Source organism: Mastigoproctus giganteus, chromosome 12, assembly GCF_048544385.1.
Source record: "Mastigoproctus giganteus isolate SK-2022 chromosome 12, ASM4854438v1, whole genome shotgun sequence".
In the NCBI taxonomy this organism is placed as follows: domain Eukaryota; kingdom Metazoa; phylum Arthropoda; class Arachnida; order Uropygi; family Thelyphonidae; genus Mastigoproctus; species Mastigoproctus giganteus.
This window is the reverse complement of record NC_143586.1, coordinates 31,032,915-31,054,420: the sequence shown is the minus strand read 5'-3', so window position 1 is coordinate 31,054,420 and position 21,506 is coordinate 31,032,915. Positions and strand designations below refer to the sequence as shown.

The 21,506-nt window shown below is 36.6% G+C and overlaps 1 protein-coding gene across 1 annotated transcript in view; it reads left to right on the top strand.

Annotated features, from left to right (window-relative positions):
• Gyc32E (Guanylyl cyclase at 32E) overlaps positions 1 to 21,506 on the top strand; it is a 77,848-nt gene that overhangs the window by 46,401 nt on the left and 9,941 nt on the right. The window contains exons 7-11 of the mRNA XM_090386652.1: positions 8,000 to 8,099; positions 10,968 to 11,037; positions 15,388 to 15,505; positions 15,595 to 15,771; positions 20,568 to 20,672. Coding sequence (XP_090242778.1) covers positions 8,000 to 8,099; positions 10,968 to 11,037; positions 15,388 to 15,505; positions 15,595 to 15,771; positions 20,568 to 20,672 — 570 coding nt within the window. The remainder of the gene's footprint in view (positions 1 to 7,999; positions 8,100 to 10,967; positions 11,038 to 15,387; positions 15,506 to 15,594; positions 15,772 to 20,567; positions 20,673 to 21,506) is intronic.

The following is a 21,506-nucleotide window of genomic DNA, read 5'->3' as shown; positions in this document are numbered from 1 at the left end:
ATTAAGATCTGTCTATGATATACAGGATATTACAAAAGTCTGTTGCCATAGGAACTGATTCAGAAGATGATGCAATGACAGTAGAAGCAGGGCTTGATGTTAGCATCAATTAGTTTATTGTGCGTTTGTTGTTTGCTTCTTTTGTGTTAGCACATCACATATTCACATTCCTGATATGGATTATTTGGTGGTAAGAATATCAGTCATCACAATGTGGGAAGCTATCTATGGGCAAATGATTATGGGTCCATACATTTTTAATTAATCCGTTAATTGTAACTCTTATCTGATAAAAATTTTACAAGGCTTGGAAAATTCAACAATTCATGGATGGATAGGAATATCTATGGGACGATACATATGACGTTATTGTGAAGTTCGTTGACCACGCTGAAAATCGAAAGATAGCACAAAGGATGCAGGAAAATTAGGAAGAAACACTTCAGTGAGTATCTTAGCTTGGGCGGATGAATATACAGGTATGTCAAAGATTGTAAGGAATGGAGTTCTAACACCTAATGTAATTATTGTGAATATTAAACTTAAATAACTTTTCCTATAGCAACGAATTTTTGTAATATACTGTAGATACTAGTTTCCAAATTTAAAAGACCTGGCACTTGAAGTTTTAACTGATAGTTTTATACTGATAAGTTGCCACAAAAGTTGCAATGGTTTTATCTTGCGTAAGATGGCATTAGGCACAATTGATGGACTTTGAAAGGGATCGGATCATCGGGTTTTCAGAAGCTGAATGGTGAACACGGCAAATTGCTGTTCATGTAGGTCGTGATGCCCGAAGAGTTGGACGCTACTGGCAATAATGGATATAAGAAGATGCTGGAACACGTTGCCAGTTCGTTGTATGCCTGTGGTTGAGTCGAAGAGCATGATTATATTAGATGACTTCGAGAAGTCGGGCTCCGTTCTTGATGCAAGTTGCCTCGTTTGCCTCCATCTTCCATCTTTACGTAGGGAGAGAATGGTCTGAGGTAAATAACGATATCGCGGCAACTTTAGTTTCTATTTGGGATCCAGTGACAGCCATAATGCTTTTGGAGACACGCTGTTAGCAGAAGTAATCCAGCCGCATTAGGAAGCGACATACTATGGCAACGCCCGTAATCGTAGTATGGTTAGCTGGAGCAATCAATTAGAATAACCGTTCACTCCTGGTCATTACAGATGTCGTGTTGAAGGTAAGAGTGTTGTGTCTTATGAAGGGCAGCCCCTGAACGTTAGTTTAACTCCGGCATATACAATTGTGTAATGTGCGTGTCTTGTTGTGTTGAGTTGTTTTTGATCACATTGCTACCAGGATGCAGCGAACACTAGGAAGGGTTCTCCCTAGATGCCACAACTATGCGTGACCCCGTCCTTTCTATGAAGAGGTGGGCTACCACTGCGTGCGATCCCATCCCTGCCATGATGAGGCAGGCTTCTACAAAACACATACGGCAACATTAAAATGCAGATGATATCGGACGAATTCAGTATTGTCAAAAGTTCGCCAAACATTTTTCCAGAATCCAAAAACCCCTCATACTTCGGATCTTCAACTTGTCTCTCAGGCTGTGGAAGTATCCAAGGCACTTTAAGCAGGTTGATATAGTTCCAATTTTCAAAAAAAGTGATAAAAATGATGTAACTGATTACAGACCCATATCCTTGCAAAACAGCCTGGCTAAACTCTTCGATACAGCAGTACACAAATGTCGCTTCAAACTCTTTAGGCCTTTCGTTGATCAGAATCAACATGATTTCTGCAGTGGCAAGTCAGTAGTCACAAATTGCTTCCTTTCTGGCAATACAACTCTGAAGTTCTTGACGACCACCTTCAAGTTGATGCAATTTACACAGATATATCTAAGGCATTTGATAAAGTGCCGCACGAACAACTTCTGGAAAAACTTAAGCTATATAGTATCCGTGCTCTCGTGGCTAGGGAGCTATATTACGCATCGTTCCTTGAGCATTATCATCAATCAAGTGAACTCGGACCATTTTATACCACTAAGTGGAGTATCTCAAGGCTCCCCCCTAGGTCGTCTACTCTTCATTGTTTTCATAAATGATCTTCCTTCTTTCATCTGCACCTTCAATGTTCAAGTTTCTCTCTATGCAGATGATTTTAAGATCTACTCAGCAGTGAAAGGAAATTACCGATTCTCAACGCTTCAATGCCCCCTCAATAAATTCTCTCTGTGGCTATCTCTGAATGGCTTGTCTGCTAACCCTTCGAAGTGGAAAATAATCTCTTTCTTATCCTGCAGATCTCCACAACTAATAAATACGGAGTACACTATTAACTCTGTGATCATCGAAAGGTGTGACCAAGTTAACAACTTGGGGATTGCCTTCTCCAGTAGCACTAAATTTGACGCCCATCTCCTTAAAATCACCAGCAAAGCATTCAAAACACTGGGATTTATCAAACGGAACACCTACAAGTTCAAAAACTACAGATATGCTGTTATCCTTTATAAAACTATTGTTCTACCAATCCTTGAATTCAGTACCCATCTGGAATCCTCACACAAAGACTTTAATTTAAAAAATTGAAGCAGTCCAAAAAAATTTTGTCCGTTACCTTACGTTCCGTAATCCTCAATTTTATCACTCAGATGAATCGCTGTGTGATTACTTTCATCTGAGGCTTCTGTGCGCTAGAAGAGTTATTGCTGACATCGCCTTTCTAGCCAAAGTAATCACTTCAATGTGTAGACAAGTCAAGAACCTTACACTGTTTCACCTTGACTCTGCGACCACTGACTTTATGAAGTTCAGTCCACTGAACAAAATCAGCAAATCGGAAAATTACTCTCTCATTAACTTTTTTGACAACTCCCAATCACCGATGAACTCCATCCACAAGTTTGCCTCTTCTCTTGAACTGCAAAGCGACTAGCTCTCATCTCATTATTGTAGTTTATTATTATTCTTTGTTTTACTATTTTCTATTCTTCAATTAATTTATTTATTATTTGTTTTACCGGTAACTTAACTGAATGCACCCGAAAATTACCTCTTTTCCCGAAGATATTCCATATCTGGTTTTTGGGATTCGGTTCTTGCTGATCGTGCCATAATGGAAAGAGAAATTAACTTTATTTTGCTAGTTCTTTCAGGAGTATTTCTCTTTTACAATTATCGTCCATGAAAACGAAAGTTTCTCCAGTGATATTTTTATATGTGGTAACATCTAAGATATAACGATCTCAGGACAGATATATTGCAGCAGAACTCGTACTTTCAAGACTATAGAATATCTGTTCGAATCTACGCATAACATACGTTCGGGCAGATATTCCACAGACGGAGGCCATCGTCTACTGGAGGCCACCGACATATGTCCACTGTCTCCAATTGGGTTAACTTCATATAATCTGCCTTTTTCATTCTTATACTTCATCCTGCACCACAGGAACTTTAGTGTACGATTTAATTGGATTTGTTGTTTATCTCAGCAGCTTGAGATTCAGTACTATGTATCTTCTGCCAGCATCGACATGCTACGATCGATTGTGTTATTTTTGTGGAATATCTGTGGATACGACAGGACTTTCTTTAGGATATCAATGATTGGACAATCACTTTTCAGTAAGCTAAAATCGAAAACAAATGTTTTCAGAGGTAAAGATCTACCGAGTCACTAAAACACAAAGTGCGTTGAACTTACTGCCTTTCTTAATCTCATCTGTATTTTGTTGTAAGAGTAAAATACGAACCTTAAATCCACTGAAATATGAACTCGTTTTATGGGAGAAGAATGCATCAGTCTTTAATCTGTTACAGTTAATTATATCTAATTAATTTAAACAGTCAATTGAAACCATTAAGGGTGAAATTGCCAATCTTATTTATTATTTATAACTGGTTTCGTGTTTATCATTTTTTTAAAGTGGCCCTCATCTGTCTTAAGGTAACCGAATAGAAGCCATTTAAATAAACTTTGTTCCCCAGGCTAATCTATTCTTTGCTTACTATTCAGAATAGATTTTTCTTTGAAACACGGGATGAAAATTCAAATTCGTTTTCTCTGCTGTGCGCAATAGACCTATTTCATGTAGTTTCACCCATTTGTCATTTATTTTAAAAAGTTCTGATGGTTAGAAAACGATTCTTCTTTATAAAACGAAACAAGTGCCTCATGTAGAGTGATGATGTCCACTTTGCATGATTGGAGCTAAGAAATAATGACTAAAGAAATAAAAATGAAATAAAGTAATATATAATACAGCCTCAGAAGTTTAATCTCGCAATGGGGACAACGGTCACCATCTCTACACTGATGAGCATTCAATACAGAAGGAAGAGATCACACGATGAATAGATGAATAGATGAGAAGCCGCCGTCAGTAAAGAATTCCTCTGGGAGGTTCTGGGGCTGCAGCATTGTGTATACCAAGAAGTCACGATATGGTCTCACATCGGTGTGAGGCAGGCCAATATGAGTTGTAGAGCGAGGCTCTAGGAGGGGAGGAAGAGTATTTGAAGCAGAAGATTCCATCCTGCAAGATTTCCAGGGTCAGTAATGAAACTTCAGGGTTCAACGATCCCACGCTGGGAGAAGTTCCAGAGTTAACAAATGCGTGTACATTTCCTTCAGAAAGCGGTGAGGTCCCTTGTGGGTATGACTACCATCATGGGTAATGTCTCAGGAAGTGGAGAGTAGATTCAGTGTGGCAAACGGGGAGATTTCAGGGGCTAGAGATCTTCAGATATGGTAGGTGAAGGTAAAGGATCACAATCCATTGATTAGTCAGAATTAGGCACATAAAGCGAGCCGATCAGGACAGATGCAGTGGCAGGCCTGAGGGCGGGTGAAGGCGGATTGGCTATAAGTTTGTTTCTTTGTTTGACGAGCGCTATGACATACGTTTGAGGAGTTTCGTTTGACTCTATTAGGGCTAGGGTGTGCTTAATTTGGAGAGTAGATAGCTGAGGTCAGTCAGCAGCCACATACTTAAGTGCAGCACACTATGAGATATTATGCGTCCTCAATGTCTCCACATATACTGGTGGCATCCTCAACAGGGCAGAGGTCCATCAGGATGCTGTATATATGTAATTTAGTGCGAGAATGGGCAAGATGAAAAATTTAAGAGACTTTGAAATGGCATGGTAGTCGGTACCAAACGCACCTATACGAGTACTTCAGAAACTGCAACCATGGTGAGGGTTTTCACATGTGCCTACGTCTCGGATATATCGGTATTGGTCCAATAACCAAGTATCATCCAGTCAACAGTGATCCTGTGTTTAGAAGCAGCTCATTGACGAGACAAGACAATGGAGGCTGACAAGACTTGTGTAGAATAATAGAAAGACTACAGTCCATCAAATGACATCCCAGTACAACAGTGGTACACAAAAGAGGCATTTCACCGCATTATTCGTCGTACCTTGTCAGGAAAGGTACGGCAAGTAATGTGATGAAGTGTCACTTTTGTTCTTCCCTTGTCAGGAGGTTTATCGCAGCTGAAGAACGAATCTGATTCCACTCGCTGTCAGCAAAAATCAAGAAGGTACGGTTACAGCAGGCTCAGGAACACCAATATTAGACAGCAGAGGATTGGAAAAATGTTGCTTGGTCTAACGAATCCCGGTTCCAGATATTTCACGTTGATGAGCGGACGAGAATATGGTGGAAACGGCAATGTGCATAGACCCAACCTGCATTGTGGATAAAGTAGCAGTTATTGGACATAGGTAACTTGAAATCCTCGCCGGTACCTTGGTGGTAATCACTGTGCGTGTGAAAAAAAAGGCTAGTTTCGAATCCTAAAAAGAAGGAAGGAATTTTTTCTGGATATTCCTGGATTTTTTTGGTGAAGTTATTCAGCCTCGGGAGAGTTACATGGTTTTATCTCCTTAAATCTGTAGTTTTTCATCCAGCAAAATAGCTAAACTGACTGAAGGCTACACGCAATTAGCATATAGCCTTCTGTGGCCCAAAGTTTTTGTAGGACCTTAATAGTCGCATAGCTTCGTGAAAATGGAATGTTTCATGGAATAAATCAATGTAGTTCGCAAAAAATGATTATCCTCTTTATTTTTAAAATTGGAATTGCAAAAAAGTAACCAAGGGACCAACTACATAAAAAATACTAAACTACAATTAACAAAGCGTGTATTAATTTCTCCAGAGACAGAACTAAAACTTAATAACGATAAAAGAAAATCCTGATTCGTTTACTATTACGTGATCTGATTACATTATCTGTCTCTATTTTGTTTAACTAGAAGGATGCTATTGGAAATCGAATACAATTACCATACTTTGCTGCTTCTCCTGGTGCGTTGCTGTTCCTTGTACGTATGTGATGTTTACCGTTTCTTCTCGAAATTCGCCATTCGATGATTTCTTATGTAAAATGTGTCCCTTTTTATATTTCTCATCCTCGCTTCTTTTGATTGATAAATTCTCAAGATACAAGTCACGTATTTGGAAAACTTTATTTTATTTATAAAGCTTATCCAGAGTTACAATATCGATTCCTAAGAGGAAAGTATGGCAATAAAATATTAGAGTAGACTATCAGAAGAAATGTGTATTACTATGGACTTTGTCCACAAAAATGAGCAGATATTTATTTTGAAAACAATGAGTATTACATTAGGTTGATCTAGTATAAGTAGGCCTAAATGAGGCTGTTCCAAAAACCGTGACCAGTCCCCATTTTCTGGCTCTTCGTTTTATTATTTGTACACCCATGTTTTTTTTTTTTTTTTTTTTAACTTTTAATATCGTGTATATAATACCTTAAAAAAGAATAGACGGATATTGTCAACATCAGGTATTGTTTTAAAGAACGAATACATTTTGAGGGATTATTTTCAAATCTAGCAGCGTTAGAGAACCATTAAGTCATATCAGAATTGGGTAGACCTTGAATACATTTTTTCATTAGTATTACATTTACAACTAATAACATTTTAATGACAGTATTTCTCTTTATTGAAGGATGCCTTTACCAGATAATAGGATAAAGACGTAGAACCTGATGGATTTTTCGGTGTCCAGTACCCTTTTGATCCTAAATCTTATAGGATTTAGAGAACACTACTTTTGCAGTTTATCCCATCCATGCGATAGAAAAGTGAACACAATCCAAAGAGAAATTTATAAAAGTACCACCCCCTAATACGAGATCCTCTGGAGTAGCATCAGTTATTATATCCTGGTAACTTTTTGGGACAACAAAATCATGTTGGTTTATCCAGGTTTCATCCAGGATGAAATCCTGGATAAACCAACATGGACAGCCTGGATGAAATCCAAATCCTGGATGAAACCTGGATAAACCAACATGGACAGCCTTGAGCAGCTGTCCCTAACAATACAGTGGTCCTTTATAAATACAGTGGTCCTTTATAATTAAAAATAAGACCAATTACAAATACTACATATGAACCATAACAAGCAGCGCCGTTAATAACATTTCTTGAATGTTTATAAAAAAAAGTAAACCCGCGAAACTGTCTTTACATGAAACTTATATAAATTTTCTCGCAACTCTCTTGTTGGAATAAAGATTTATTGATCGGCTCAGTAAGGGCTTCTCGAAAACTGTGAAAACTAATAAGTTATCCCTATCACTGAAACAGCTTGGCGAGCTTTTCCTATCAGATTATGTCTCGAGTTCAGTATGGATTCGTTTCGAAATGTCACTTCAGTTGTGCCATTTATCACAGGAAGTTACTTCCTGGAGAGAGGATTTTTTGTTGAAATTTCCCGAGAAGTTTGTCATCACTCAACATCTTCGCTTTGGATTTACTCACAGCTTTCTGAAATTCAAATACTTTACAAGAAACGCTTTTCCATATGTGCTCTGCCTTTTCTTTCCGAAATTTTGAATATTTAATATATATTCTAAGTTTTGTTTTGTAAATAAATTTATATACAAACAGACTTATTAGTGAACACTTAATATTTATGACTTTTCCATAAATTTACCAAAAAATGTGGTTTTTTTTCTTCTTATATCCTCCAAAGTATCTAAAATTGGAAAGAGATATCGAATGGATAGGCGAAGGACCACCAAAAAGTGAACCAAAATGTGGCTTTAATGGTGAATATTGCGTATATCAGCCAGGTAAGAAATTACTCTTATGTTGTCAGCATTTCTATGCTTACTAATAGAAATTCTTCTTTCAAATGCCCTTCCACATCTCCTCTCTCCTCGGTGAATTTCAGGAGTGTGAAATGAAGGTTCCACTCCCTTTTTTTTGGTTCCAGTAACATTGCCACAAATCCTGTTTTCGGTTTACTGCTTCCAGAAGTATTTATAACTGCCAAAATTTTTTTCTCGTTTTATAAATAATTTGTTTGGTTGAAACTAAAGAGTAGGAAATTGTGGATGAAATTTCCAGTAATGTCTTTTAATTTTTCCATTTGCTCTAAAATGCTTTTTTATCATACAACATTCTTTGAGCCACTGAGAAAAGAAATATTAAAAAAAGAAAGAGATTGAAATATAAAAGCAATGAAACCTTCTGAAAAATCCGTTTTAATAGTAAAAATATCAACTTTTGTTTCATCCTATACCTTATACTTTATCTGTAAAAGTACTTTTTAATAAATTAAACGAAGTATCGTTTTCCTGTACTGAAAATTTTGCATACTTTAAATGCTTTGATTTTTTTTAATTACTGTAAGAGTGCTTTCAAATATTTTAAATTAACCGAGTACTTTTTTATGCTTAAAATATTCCAGAAACACACTTCAATTACTATTCCTTATTATTTAAACTCTTTTCCGAAATATTTCATACCATTATAATTCTTATGAAATGTAAAGCATAAATTATAAATATATTATGAAAGTACTTTCTTTTATTTCAACCAATATTTTGATTATTACCAAGCAGTATTAAAATATTTTCCTCTATTTGATTTTTATAAATGTATCGAAAATTTTCCGAAACATATTAAAATGTTTGAAATATTTCATAAAAGTACTTTTCTTAAAGAAATGTGTTCTGAAGTAATAAATTATCAACAATACAGTAATCAACAATTATTTGAAACAATACAGTAATAAACAATTATTTGAAACAATATAGTAATAAACAATTATTTGAAACAATATAGTAAGAAACAATTATTTGAAACAATATAGTAATAAACAATTATTTGAAACAATATAGTAAAAAACAATTATTTGAAACAATATAGTAATAAACAATTAATTGAAGGAATATAGTAATAAACAATTAAAAAATAACAAACATTAATAAACAATTAAAAAATAACAAACATTAATAAACAATTATTTTAAAAAATACAGTAATAAACAATTATTTGAAACAATATAGTAATAAACAATTATTTGAAACAATATAGTAAGAAACAATTATTTGAAACAATATAGTAATAAACAATTATTTGAAACAATATAGTAAAAAACAATTATTTGAAACAATATAGTAATAAACAATTAATTGAAGGAATATAGTAATAAACAATTAAAAAATAACAAACATTAATAAACAATTAAAAAATAACAAACATTAATAAACAATTATTTTAAAAAATACAGTAATAAACAATTATTTGAAACAATATAGTAATAAACAATTATTTGAAACAAACTGAAACAATATAGTTGGAAGTAATCATTTAAAACAATACAGTAATAAACAATTATTTGAATCAATATGGTTTGAAACAATTATTTGAAACAATATACTTTGATTAAATTATTTGAAACAATATACTTTGATTAAATTATTTGAAACAATATACTTTAAAACAATTATTTGCAACAATAATGTAAAACAATTATTTGAAACAATAAAGTAAAACAATTATTTGAAAGAATATAGTAATAAACAATTATTTGAAATACAGTACTTTGATTTTTAAAAAACTGTTTGATATACATCAAAAATATTTTATAATAAATTAAAATACTTCATAAAAGTACTTTGTAATAGACTGAAATATACTATTATAAACAGTTGTAACAGTTATAAACTATTATAATCAGCTGAAATATATATAGCAACTTTTATGAGCTTCACATTATGGGATGTTAGTGAATCTCGAGCTAGATTGGGTCATGTTAGTTTAATTGTGTCCTAAGTGCAAAAAGAACTGCGGTCATAAGGCGTTGTATTTTTGTCCGTAATTGCGTGTATTCTTCGGTCGGTTTGCTTGTTTCCTGGACTAAAAAATACTCATGGGCCTTTAACACAACGTGGCTGAGTTCGTCGGTCTCAGGCGAGGGTGGCATGGTTTATAGTTCCAGAAACTCCGGTTTTTCATCCAGCAAACAGAAAATGGACCACAGAACACACGCAATTTACAGACATATATAAAGAGCAATGGGACCTTAATCGTGCCAACCTTTACTGAATGCTCAGCAAAAAATCATGACTGCAACTTAGCTAGAAGACATTTAACTAATAATTAAAATTGCAAAAAAAATTGTAAATAAATTCTAGGTGCTCGATTTCAATAAACATTCTGATAATACTTTAGAATTTTCTCAGAAAGAAGGAAAAAGACGTTGAATTAAGGGTAAATGTAGCAAGACATTACCAGCAACTCAAGTAAACCGACAAAGGACCTTTTCGGACTAAAACTTTATCCTGTTGGATAACAGGGAATATCTTCATCATAAACAGAGTACTGTACTGTATTTTAAATTCTTCATTACCACTTTCTAATAAAAATAAAGTTCTTGAAATACTTGTGTTCTCTATATGTGTTTAAAATTCTTGAAAAAGAACTCCATAATTAATATTTGATATATTTAAAAAAAAAATTCTAAATAGACAATGTATAAAACGTAATTAAAAAGGGCTTTTTGAAATACTCCATATGTATTTTCAAATGTGTTTGAAAAACAGTACTTTATCCATGAATGAGTACATTTACCCACATTTGTGGGTAAATGAAAGAATGTACCCACAAAATCGATACATTTTTTCTTTCTTTATGTTACTTTTAACCTCCAGACTGGAGACTCATCGGGATCTGCTCTGTTTGTGGCTTTGTCGTATTGGTGGCTGGATTCTTTGCCTTCAGGTGAGTGTTTACGCACTTTTTGGTATGCTGTATTACAAAAGAGCCTTCACTGCTGTATTATTTTTTTTTATTTGCATAACGTCTGAATGGCTTTCTTTATTGGTTTGTAAATACTGTTAGATATAGTTGGAGAAACCACTTGAATGAAACATTGCGTTCCAGCCATTCCTTTCATAGACATCGGAAGAAAGATATCGACCTGTTGGTAGGAAATAACTAGTACTGGCACAAGGATTTATGGGCACTTTCGAGGATTATTACCGGAACATTGATTGCAGAGTAACAAGGCCATGGCCTTGACTTTGTTGTTCTGAAGTGGCAATCATCTAACCAGCTCATGTAGGAGACATCTGATACCGATAAACACAATTCGTCTTCTTCTTCTTTAAATAAATAAACTTACTTAAAGGATTCATAAAGAAAGAATCCATTGTTATACGTGACGTTTACAGAGATTGTCAAAAATAATGGAAACGCCTAATGAAAGTAGTAGTTTCTGTAATAGCTGTATGACGTTTTTATTACCATGCACTGATAATTCCAAAGAGATCAAATTGTTGGCGCACGTTTAGTGGGGGAATCGGTGACTAAAAGTGTTGATTTGTTCAAGGCATGCAGAGCAACTGTAACGAAAGTGACGTTTGCATTCACCAAGTATGGAAGACCAAAATCTCATAGGATGAGTTGTGGCAGAAAATTGAAGCTAGCTGAAAGAGGCCACCGGATATTGAAAATGTCTGTAGCTCTAAATCTGCAAAACTCAATGTAAGTCTCAGCAATCCAGTTCTTAACACAACACTTCGATGAGAACTTCATAAAGATGAAATTTATTGCAGAGCCGCTACTGACAAGCCACTCGTTAGTGGTGGTAATGATAGAAAGAGGATGCGCTGGTGTAAGGAACGCTTGATGATTGGAATCATGTCATATTTTCTGATGAATTATCATCACACTGTTTCCAACATCAGGGATAGTTCAGATTTGGCGAATGTCAAAGGAAGCATATCATCCTGACTCTCTTTGACCAACCGTCAAAATGGAGGAAGGTCAATAATGATTTGGGCAGCAATATCATTGTATTCTTTTGGTCCTATCATCACCCCGAACGAGCGAATTACTGGCGCCAATTACCTTGATATTCTGAGGTTTATCCCATGATGAAAACATTGTTTCCACAAACGGTGCCATGTTCCAAGATGATAATGATCAAATACAGATAGCCGAATGTGTACAGTCACGGTTTGAGGAGCATAAAACTGAAACTAAACATCTCCCAAATGGTCTGCACAATAGTTAAATGTTTGGAGAGGGCAGTGAGAAGAAGATTTTCTCCATCTTCATCATTCAAGGTGTTTGAAACGTTCCTCTGTGATTAATGGTCCAATATTCCTCTTAAGACAGCCGAAAAATTATTTCAATCTATTCCACGTTGAATACAAGCTGTTTTAAAGACAGTGGTTGCCCAACACCATATTTGTGCGTACCTGTAACTCTTATCACAGGTGTTATTTTGTCTACCCGCTGTATTCATCGCAATTGTACATTCAACATTTTCATTAATTTTTCAAATATAAATTGAAAAAAAATTAAGTATAATTCTTGTTAATTAAAAAAAAACGAAAACAAACCATTCATCTAATTAACAAATTAAGAAGAGAACAATCATACTATTCCACTTCTAGATTTATCAATTTTACTTTTAGTAATGATAATATCAATAATTAATATTATATGACCTTTTTAATAAAAGGTCAAATTATGGATGGAAGCAGACGTTTTCTGCATCAGAAAAAAAAATAATAAATAATAATAATAATAATGTTGTAACCATATAATGTTGTAATAATAATCGCGGGAGTCGCGATGGTCCAGTGGTTACGATACTCGACTACCAGCCTGATGGGTTGGAGTACCGCTTTGGTGGAAGCGAACACACGAATCATTTGCATCGAGTGTGGCGCAGGATAAAGTCACTCACACTCAGGCCTGAGACAGAGGCGGGTCGGTTCTAAAAGTCGGAGACAGTCTCCTAAAGAAGACAGCGGAGCAAGTGGCGCTCTCCCTCGTCTTTTGGCAGAAAAGTAATCCATTTCCGCTTTGAAATTAGCCAGACACTGCTTCTGCCACTTCAGAAGATAACTTGTTCCAATGTTCGACAACCCACTGCCTATAGGTGAACATGTTGATATCCAATAATCTGCTATTCCCTGAGATTTTATATTTAGCATTAGCATTAGCAGAGGCATATGATGCAAGAAAGCAAGCTTATTCAGCATAAATTTCTATTTATGCTGAATAAGCTTGCTTTCTATTTCTATTCTTTTCTCACCTAATGAGAAAAGTCTGTTTTTACCTGGGAGGAGGAAGAGACCTTCCTCATTCAACGCCTAATACACCTCAATTAGATCTTCTCTTAGATGCCCGCTCGTCAAACTTTGCACTCCACACCTTTTAAGCTGTTCTGCATATGTGTATTGATTTCTGCCCATCATTAATCTGGTTACACTCCTTTGAATTCCTTCCAGAAGTTCAATATCTTTTTCAGGTGTTCCCTCCAGACCTGAATATAATGAAGTCCTTTTTGCCTACTAGCAAAGCTCTATAAATCATGGACAGAGCATCACGTGCCTTCCTAGCTACCTGTTTATGCTGCATATAAAATTTCATGTCAGATTGAATTAGAACATCCAAATCTTTTTCGTCTTGAACAACTTTTAGCTCCTCCTCCCCTAATTTAAACATGACTCCAGGATTTCTGTTCAAGGGGAGCCAGTAGCATTGTTCACTTCAGTAGAAGCGTTAAACTTTATTTGCCATTTTTGGGAACATATATGCAACCGATTCAAGTCCTTTTGAAGGAAAATGATGAGCAAACTTCGATAGCTTCCCTTAAATGCCCTCATCAATATTATTTATGGAAATTAGAAATACAGTGGACGTAAAATCGAACCCCCAGGAGCCCACTTGTTACATTGGTATACTCTGAAGACTGGCCATTTATGACAACCCTGTGTCTTCCATCTCTTAGCTAGCCTACGATCCAGTGTAGGACCTTACTAGTAACTCCAACTTCTTCTTCCAGCCTTTCGTAAAGCTATCAAAAGCTTTGCTGAAGTTCAGATAAAGTCAAAATTATTACTTGCATCCAACTGTATGATGACTATAATATAGTAATTTACCAGATTGGTCAGGCGTAACCTATCCCTGAACGAACCCATTCTAGAATCTATTCAAGATATAATTTTCATCGAGATGGTCATGAATCACATCGTTAACAGAGCCTCCACGATCATCCATACCACTATAACGCAAACTCGTTGGCTTATAGTTACCAACACCTGCTTAGCACTGCTTTTGTGGATTGGAAAGGCACTGGTAAGTTAAAAACAAATCAGTTTATTCCTTAGACGGCCGAGACCAAAAGAGTTTACAGTACATCATTAGCACCACAGTCGCAATGGGCCGGAAATTTTCTGGGACAGCATACTGGCTCAAACCTGGAAATTTCTTACTTGTGGCTGCTCCCGTTAAACCCTAACTCCATCAGTGGCTTTGTAACAATAATATAATGTTCTTATAATCTCATACAAATCGGAATGATTGTATGTAAATGTCCCATGCGTGTTTCTTTTGCTCAATTCATTCTTATCCTTACCTGTTGTCTATTTTGACATCTTACATTACGAAACTTGACCACTTGCCTACAGTTCTGTAATGCCCACGCAAATGTAATTTTTAAAACCCTTAACGGCTCCTCAATGGCATTATCAAAAACCCTTTCACCTCCTTTGTTCAATTTTCCCAATTTTTTTTCTCAGTTCATAGAAAAAAGTGTATATTGATGCGAAAATAGCTTAATTATGTTGAACTCGCTTTTCAGTTTTAAGTAGTTACGATTTCAAGATTATAATTCATGAAAAATTAAATATACGATTGCATGTTTTTTTCTCTATTTATGAAGTTTTATGGTTGTAACTTAACTTTTGGACACTAGTTAGTTCTTTTCACTCTCAGAGAAGCAGTTTTTTTTTTGTGATGTCTTCTATTAGCCAAACCACAGCCATTATAATCCCACACCAACGCAGCGTTCCTTGTAAATTGATTTTTCTGAGCTTTAGTCCTAAAAACTGCAATTTTTAGCAAGTGAGAATCAACTTACATAATTCAGTCACATAAGCTGTCAACTGCAAGTACATGTTGACTGGGTTTTTAAAAGTTAATAAATCATCCACATTATTGCTTGGATCTCATTAAGAAATTTTTAAAGGAATTAATCACTCACTGTCTAAAGAGATAAAACTTAATGACACTAATTAACGGTAATTATAGCCTGCTGATACTTTCTTTCAGGCATTATCGCTACGAACATAAACTGACCCGTCTGTTGTGGAAAGTTGATATGAAAGATGTAATTTTGCTTCGAACAAATTCTGATTACACCCTCCAGAATTTAAAGAACAACACCAATGTAAGAAATTCAGTCTTCTTGATCATTTAAATTCTCTCTTTTTGTCTCTCTCTCTCTCTCTGTAACATTAATTTTGTTTTCTTGTCTAGGTTCAAGGTTTTGAAGCTAGTCGCTTCAGTGCGCTCTCTGATCCAACTGCAGAAGATCCCATAACGGGCCGAACCTTGTCCAAAATTGGCTTTTATAAGGGTAATGTGGTCTACATCACACACGTGTATAAAAGAAGTATTGATCTGACCAGAAGCATCCGCAAAGAAATGATACAGGTAAGATGAAGAAACTTCTCCTCAGCTGTCGAAGAGTTTCAGTACACTACTCCGCCAAAAAATTAGGATATTCCTAGAATAGCGTTTTTCTAAAGTATGGCTCGAAATCCTCTCTGGAGGCACTAATGATTAATAAGGTCTAGTGGTTAATGAAAAGTCTGAAAAGTCCATATTAAAATAATATTGGGGTATATAACTTTAAGATAAAATAATATACCCCACCGGTTTGGAGAGGATATAATATATAATTTATTATTTAAAGAATAATAAAGAGGAAATAATAAAATACAGTAATATAAATCCACCAGTTTGGAGAGGATATTCTCCAATATGCATTGAGATGTTCAGAGAACATTAACAATTTCTTATTGGCGTGATGCCGAGTCTGTTGGGATCTTCTGAATTAGCAATAACACTGGAGAATCGCCGTCCTCCCCAGATCGAGTGGAAAAGACCCGAGTTCGAGTCGCGTCGATGACGTGAGGAATTTTTATGGGCCTTTTTCACAACGTGGTTGAGTAGTCGGTCTCAACCGAAGAATGACCGAAGTGTTTGGTGAAGTAATAGTTATGCTACTGTTTAAGATGATCGGCAGAGTTCAAAAGAGGGTAGAGATGCCAAGGAGTGTCCATTTAATCCATCAGAAAAAAGGATGTCTTCTTTTTTTTTGAAGGATTAAGCTCTTTGAAAATTAAATACAATAAGAGTATTGAACTTCGGGGTGAATACTGAAAAAAATAATAATTTTGTACTTATGTGTTTCATACTTCGTTCTTAGAACTTTTTGACCACCACTCGTAACTCCACTTAAAGAGGATCTCGATAACTGTTGTTGTTGTAGGGGTTTTAGGTTCTTCAGCAGTTAGGGCCATATTGCTTCGCATATATGTCCTTGTGTGTTCTGTGATCGAGTTTCTATTTGCTGGACGAAAAACCCCAGTTTCCGGGAGAAAAAAACCATGTTACCCTTGCTTGAGACTGACTACCTCAGTCACTTTGTGAAAAAGGCCCATAAAAATTCTTCCCATCATCGACGGGATTCGAACTCAAGTCTTTTCCACCTGATGTGGGGGAGGACGATGATTTTACCAACTTTGCGAGGGGATTCGGATCACACCGAAACGGCTGACAAATGAAACAACTAGTATGCCATGCATGAAAGCCCATTTGGGATGCAAGTGCGGTCTCAAGCAATGGAAAATAATTTATCTTGCAGTGAAGAAATCCCATTCTTTTGACTCATTATATTTGCATTGTGTTGTTTCCAAGGGACTAAAAACTTTAATCGCTGAAATCTCTCTTCATAAACTCTTTCCTTCTGTGGCCAAATAGACGCGCACGTAGATCTTACTCTCAGTTCTATCTTCCTTAATTTCTCTGATGCCGCGTGTCTTTTCTATTATTAACAATCCGTTATTTGCTTTCATGGTGCTTTCTTCTGTATTTCTACTGTTTTATCTCTCCAATCACGTTCTAGCAGACGTCAGTGAGGGATTACAAAGCCCACGTGCTGAACTTCATTTACAAATTACTTGAAGTGTGCGCCCTCAGACTCCTTAAGCCTCTCATAACGACTTCATTATCTTTCTCGATCTACTAAACACCACGCAAATTGCTTCACATGGCTCGTCCTCAGGGATTCTTTTGTCAAGACAGTAACACTTACGGTACACACGTGAGGGGGCTGCAAATGGTAAGACATTCGATTGTATCGGTCAAGAAACTTTCAGACTTAGCAGAAACATTTAACAGAAAAATAAATGCCAACTTAAGATATCTTTACGGTTCTGGTGAACTTTTACAAAAAAACAAAACAAAAAACTTAGATGAGATGATGCTTGAGTTATTTGTAACCCATCTAACCGATAATTAATTTTATACCATGAACAATTTCAGTTAATGTAATCAGCCATTGATATTTGCAAATAGAGTTTGGAAAACCATGACATTGGCGTGTCACCGAAAACTAAGTCTAATGGCGTAATGTCCAGAAAACATGGCAGTCAAGGGATTGGACCACTATGTTCAATCCATCGATCTGGAAAGAATTAGCTAACTAACGTAAGTTCCTATAACCTTCACCGTGGTGATGCCTGACTTCAAAAATTATATCGGGTTGTAGTTTTTCAGGTTGTGGGTACACGAACCTACATCCACCATTACCTGGATATCTAGAATAGTTTCAGCATACTCAGAAATGGTTCCAGCAGTAAACAATGGATAAACCATTCCCATTTATCTCGGAGAAACTCTAGCATTGAGCCAGTGTTTTGTAATTGTACCAGTGTGTTCGCAGGATGCCCTTGTGGGTAGTACAGTTGGTAGGATCACCGTCCTCCCCACACCGGATGAAAAAGATCGGAGTTCGAGTCCCGTTGACGACTGAAGAAATTTTAATGGCTATTTTTCACAAGGTTGCTGAGTTAGTTGGTCTGAGGCGAGGGTTGCATGATTTTTACTCCCGGAAACTCGGGTTTTTCGTCCAGCAAACAGAAAATCGACCACAGAACACACGCAATTTGCAGACAGTATACACGGAGCAATATGGCCTTAGTTGCTAATGCTCCTAATACTACACTACAACAAGGTGTTCACTGACCGATTTATATGTTGTGCGGGCTGAAAAACCCAGACTTACGAACCGAGAAAACCGCACTTCCTCGGCTAAGAATAGAAAAGTAATTTAGAAATTCCTCCAGCATCGAGGGAACTCAAGCACTTCTTCATTGTAGGTAAGAATGTACAGCGTTAACTAATCCACGATGGAAGATTCGTGCATATTCCAGTAAATTCTCAAATGCTAAACGATAGATAAACTCCGATTTTTTTTTAAACCTCGTTGAAAATGTAATTTCAGTCAAGTCTGCCAAGAAAAACATGTGACTTTTTTTTGTGGGACTATCAGAGGATACCATGTTTGTTCTACCGTTGCCATTAGGCATCGAGTCCGAGGATTCCAGGCCTTTGGGACCCTTGAGTTCGATGGCCCAATTAATTGCACTCCTTAAGTGCAATTAATTAATTGGGTCTCGGACTGAAAGGGTCCTAAACCCAATAAAACAAATTTTATGTCGAGTATCCTTATAGTTTATAGAAAATTTCAGAGATTCTAAAGATGATTTGTGTTCACGATATACTCATGATTGGTTAGAGCAAGGAACGCATAATGGAAAGTACGAACATTCCTTCTTTAAAGAGCAGCACATTTTTGTCAGCAATCGTGAAGTTATAAAAACCATCTAGAAAGCTTCATTGTTTGTTTTGAATTTGCGCACAGGAAATTAAGTCCATGAGGCGTCTGTAAATGATGTATATTGTATGGTCGGTTTGCTCTTTTGGGTGATGAACGATCTTAGTTTCTGTGGGAAAGAAACCATACAGCCTTCTCCAGAGACCGACTAACTCGGCCACTGTGTGCAAAAAATTTATAAAAGTTCCTTCATTTGACGGAAATCAAACCCAGGCCAATCACATTTCCATACTTAAAAGCTGTTCTTCTTGAGGAACTGAGAAAATTTTCCTTACAGATAAGATGACTCAATACCGTAATAAAATCTCATTCGCGAATTTTTCTCTTTTCTCTTAGTGCCCAGATAATTTTGATAACGTAGTGTATTTGGACTTATAAAAGATGTCTGATGTCAGGAATCACAGGTACTGGTAGAATAAAAAGAACTGAATTGCCTGATGTTTTAATATTCATTAATGGAAGTATCTCATTATTATGTACACTGCTCGACAAATTAACAGAATAAAATGTTTTTCATGAATATTTTATTGTGAACAGTGGTGTTGAAGGCACATATTTGATATAATAGGCATCCTGGATTGCAAATTCCAAGTATCCAATAGAAATCGATCTCCCACCTTACAGAGCTGCACATTATGCAAATTACTCGTGCCTATAAAAACTCGGGTTGAGACCACATCACTTCATTCGCGTGTTTTGGCTTGCTCAGCGGGATAGCCACATCTCCAGTGCTCAGGATTGCAAGTCATCGTCGTTCAGATGATTCTTTGAGATGGCAAGCCCTTGAACGACTTGAGGCTGCGCAGTCACAGGCGAAGGTGGCACGTTCGCTTAATGTGTCACGCTGTGTCATCTCGGCACTGTGGAAGCAGTTTCAGGAGACAGGAATCTTTACAACAAGAGTTGGCCAAGGTCTCCCGAGAGCTATGTCAACCAGAACAGACCACTATGGGAATCTTATAGACGGAACCCTACGATGTCCTGTCATCAACTGTCTCTTGAGGTTGCTGCGGCCAAAGATGAAAACATTTCCAACCGGACTGTGGTAAGAAGGCTCAATTCAAGTTTACTCCTACGCAAGGAAGCCAGTGGCTTGTATCCCATTAACCCGAAACCACAGCAGCGCTCGCCGAAAGTGGTGCCATGAACATGTGACTTGGAGCCCTCACAAATGGGATAAAGTTCTGTTCTCTGATGAGTTTCGTTTTAGCCGTTGGAGGAGATCATACGCTGTATTGATATCGTATGACTACTCTTGTATCGATGTTTGTAATGTGACCATTCTGGTAATTCTTATACCTGTTCGATGTTTCTTGCTGTCTACTCATTTCATCGTTATTCTATGGCACACAACCATATCAAATTCTGTCCTCCTTCATTGCAAACTGCACGATTTACGCCACATTTTCTATGTGTTCTGTTACTTTTGTCGAGAAGTGTATATATATGAATCTATGAGAAATTTACATAATCTCTTTAGGCCTGCTATAGCTTGTTCGTCCAATTATTCATTATAATTACGCGAGATCTAAAAAATATCTTTCAGATTCGGGAGATGAGACACGAAAACATCAATCCATTCATTGGTGCCTGCGTGGATCCACCCAACATCTGTATCCTCTCTTTGTACTGCGCCAGAGGGAGCCTTGAGGTATGAGTCCAAATATTTAGCCCTTTTTTTCCGATTCACTAAATATTGCACATACAATTCCATTCCTGGCCACTTTATTAGGATCGATACAACGTGACGCGGGCTCAACAAGGTGTTGAAAAGTGATACGTACAATTCCTGTAACAAATGTCCACTCAATCCATATAATGACCTTGGCAGAGTATTGTTCTGACGAATACCCCATTGCAGTTCATCTCATGGATGCTCAATGGTATTGCAATCCGGGGATTCGGCTGACCAGGGCATGTTTCAAGTCTTTCTCTTAATAAAATGGCCAGGCAGTGCACATTCCTTTCCTTATTTACTAACATCTCTATAATTAAAATGAAAGATTTTAAAACAACGACATTTATAGTGCCAATTTGGGAAGGTAGAGAGCACCATAGACAAACAACTACTCGATGCGCCCTCTATCTGTGGTCATTTAACAATAGAAAGAGGTTAAAATCGTTTCCAAGCACCGAAGTGCTTCATTTCGTGCTTCAGCTCGACAAGAAGAGACCTTTCAGGCACGTTCCAAGCACGAAGAAGCCCTTCAGAAGCATAATTCCAAGAATGTTGCTTTTCTGGTTCTAGTCTAACTCTATCCTTGATAAAGAGACTTGATTGAGGTTCAGGTGGATTGCGTTCTTGTTAGTCTTGAACACAACAAAGTCGCTAGTGTACATCTTCTGTCGAGATTGTAATTCCACAATAAAGAATCCTTCAAAGACCATCTTTACCTGTCAATGTGTAATTAACCATGTTTTTCTGTTTCTTTTTTCTTTCTGTTTCCTGCAACCATTTTTCCAAACTGGCACGTTTTCTTTATTG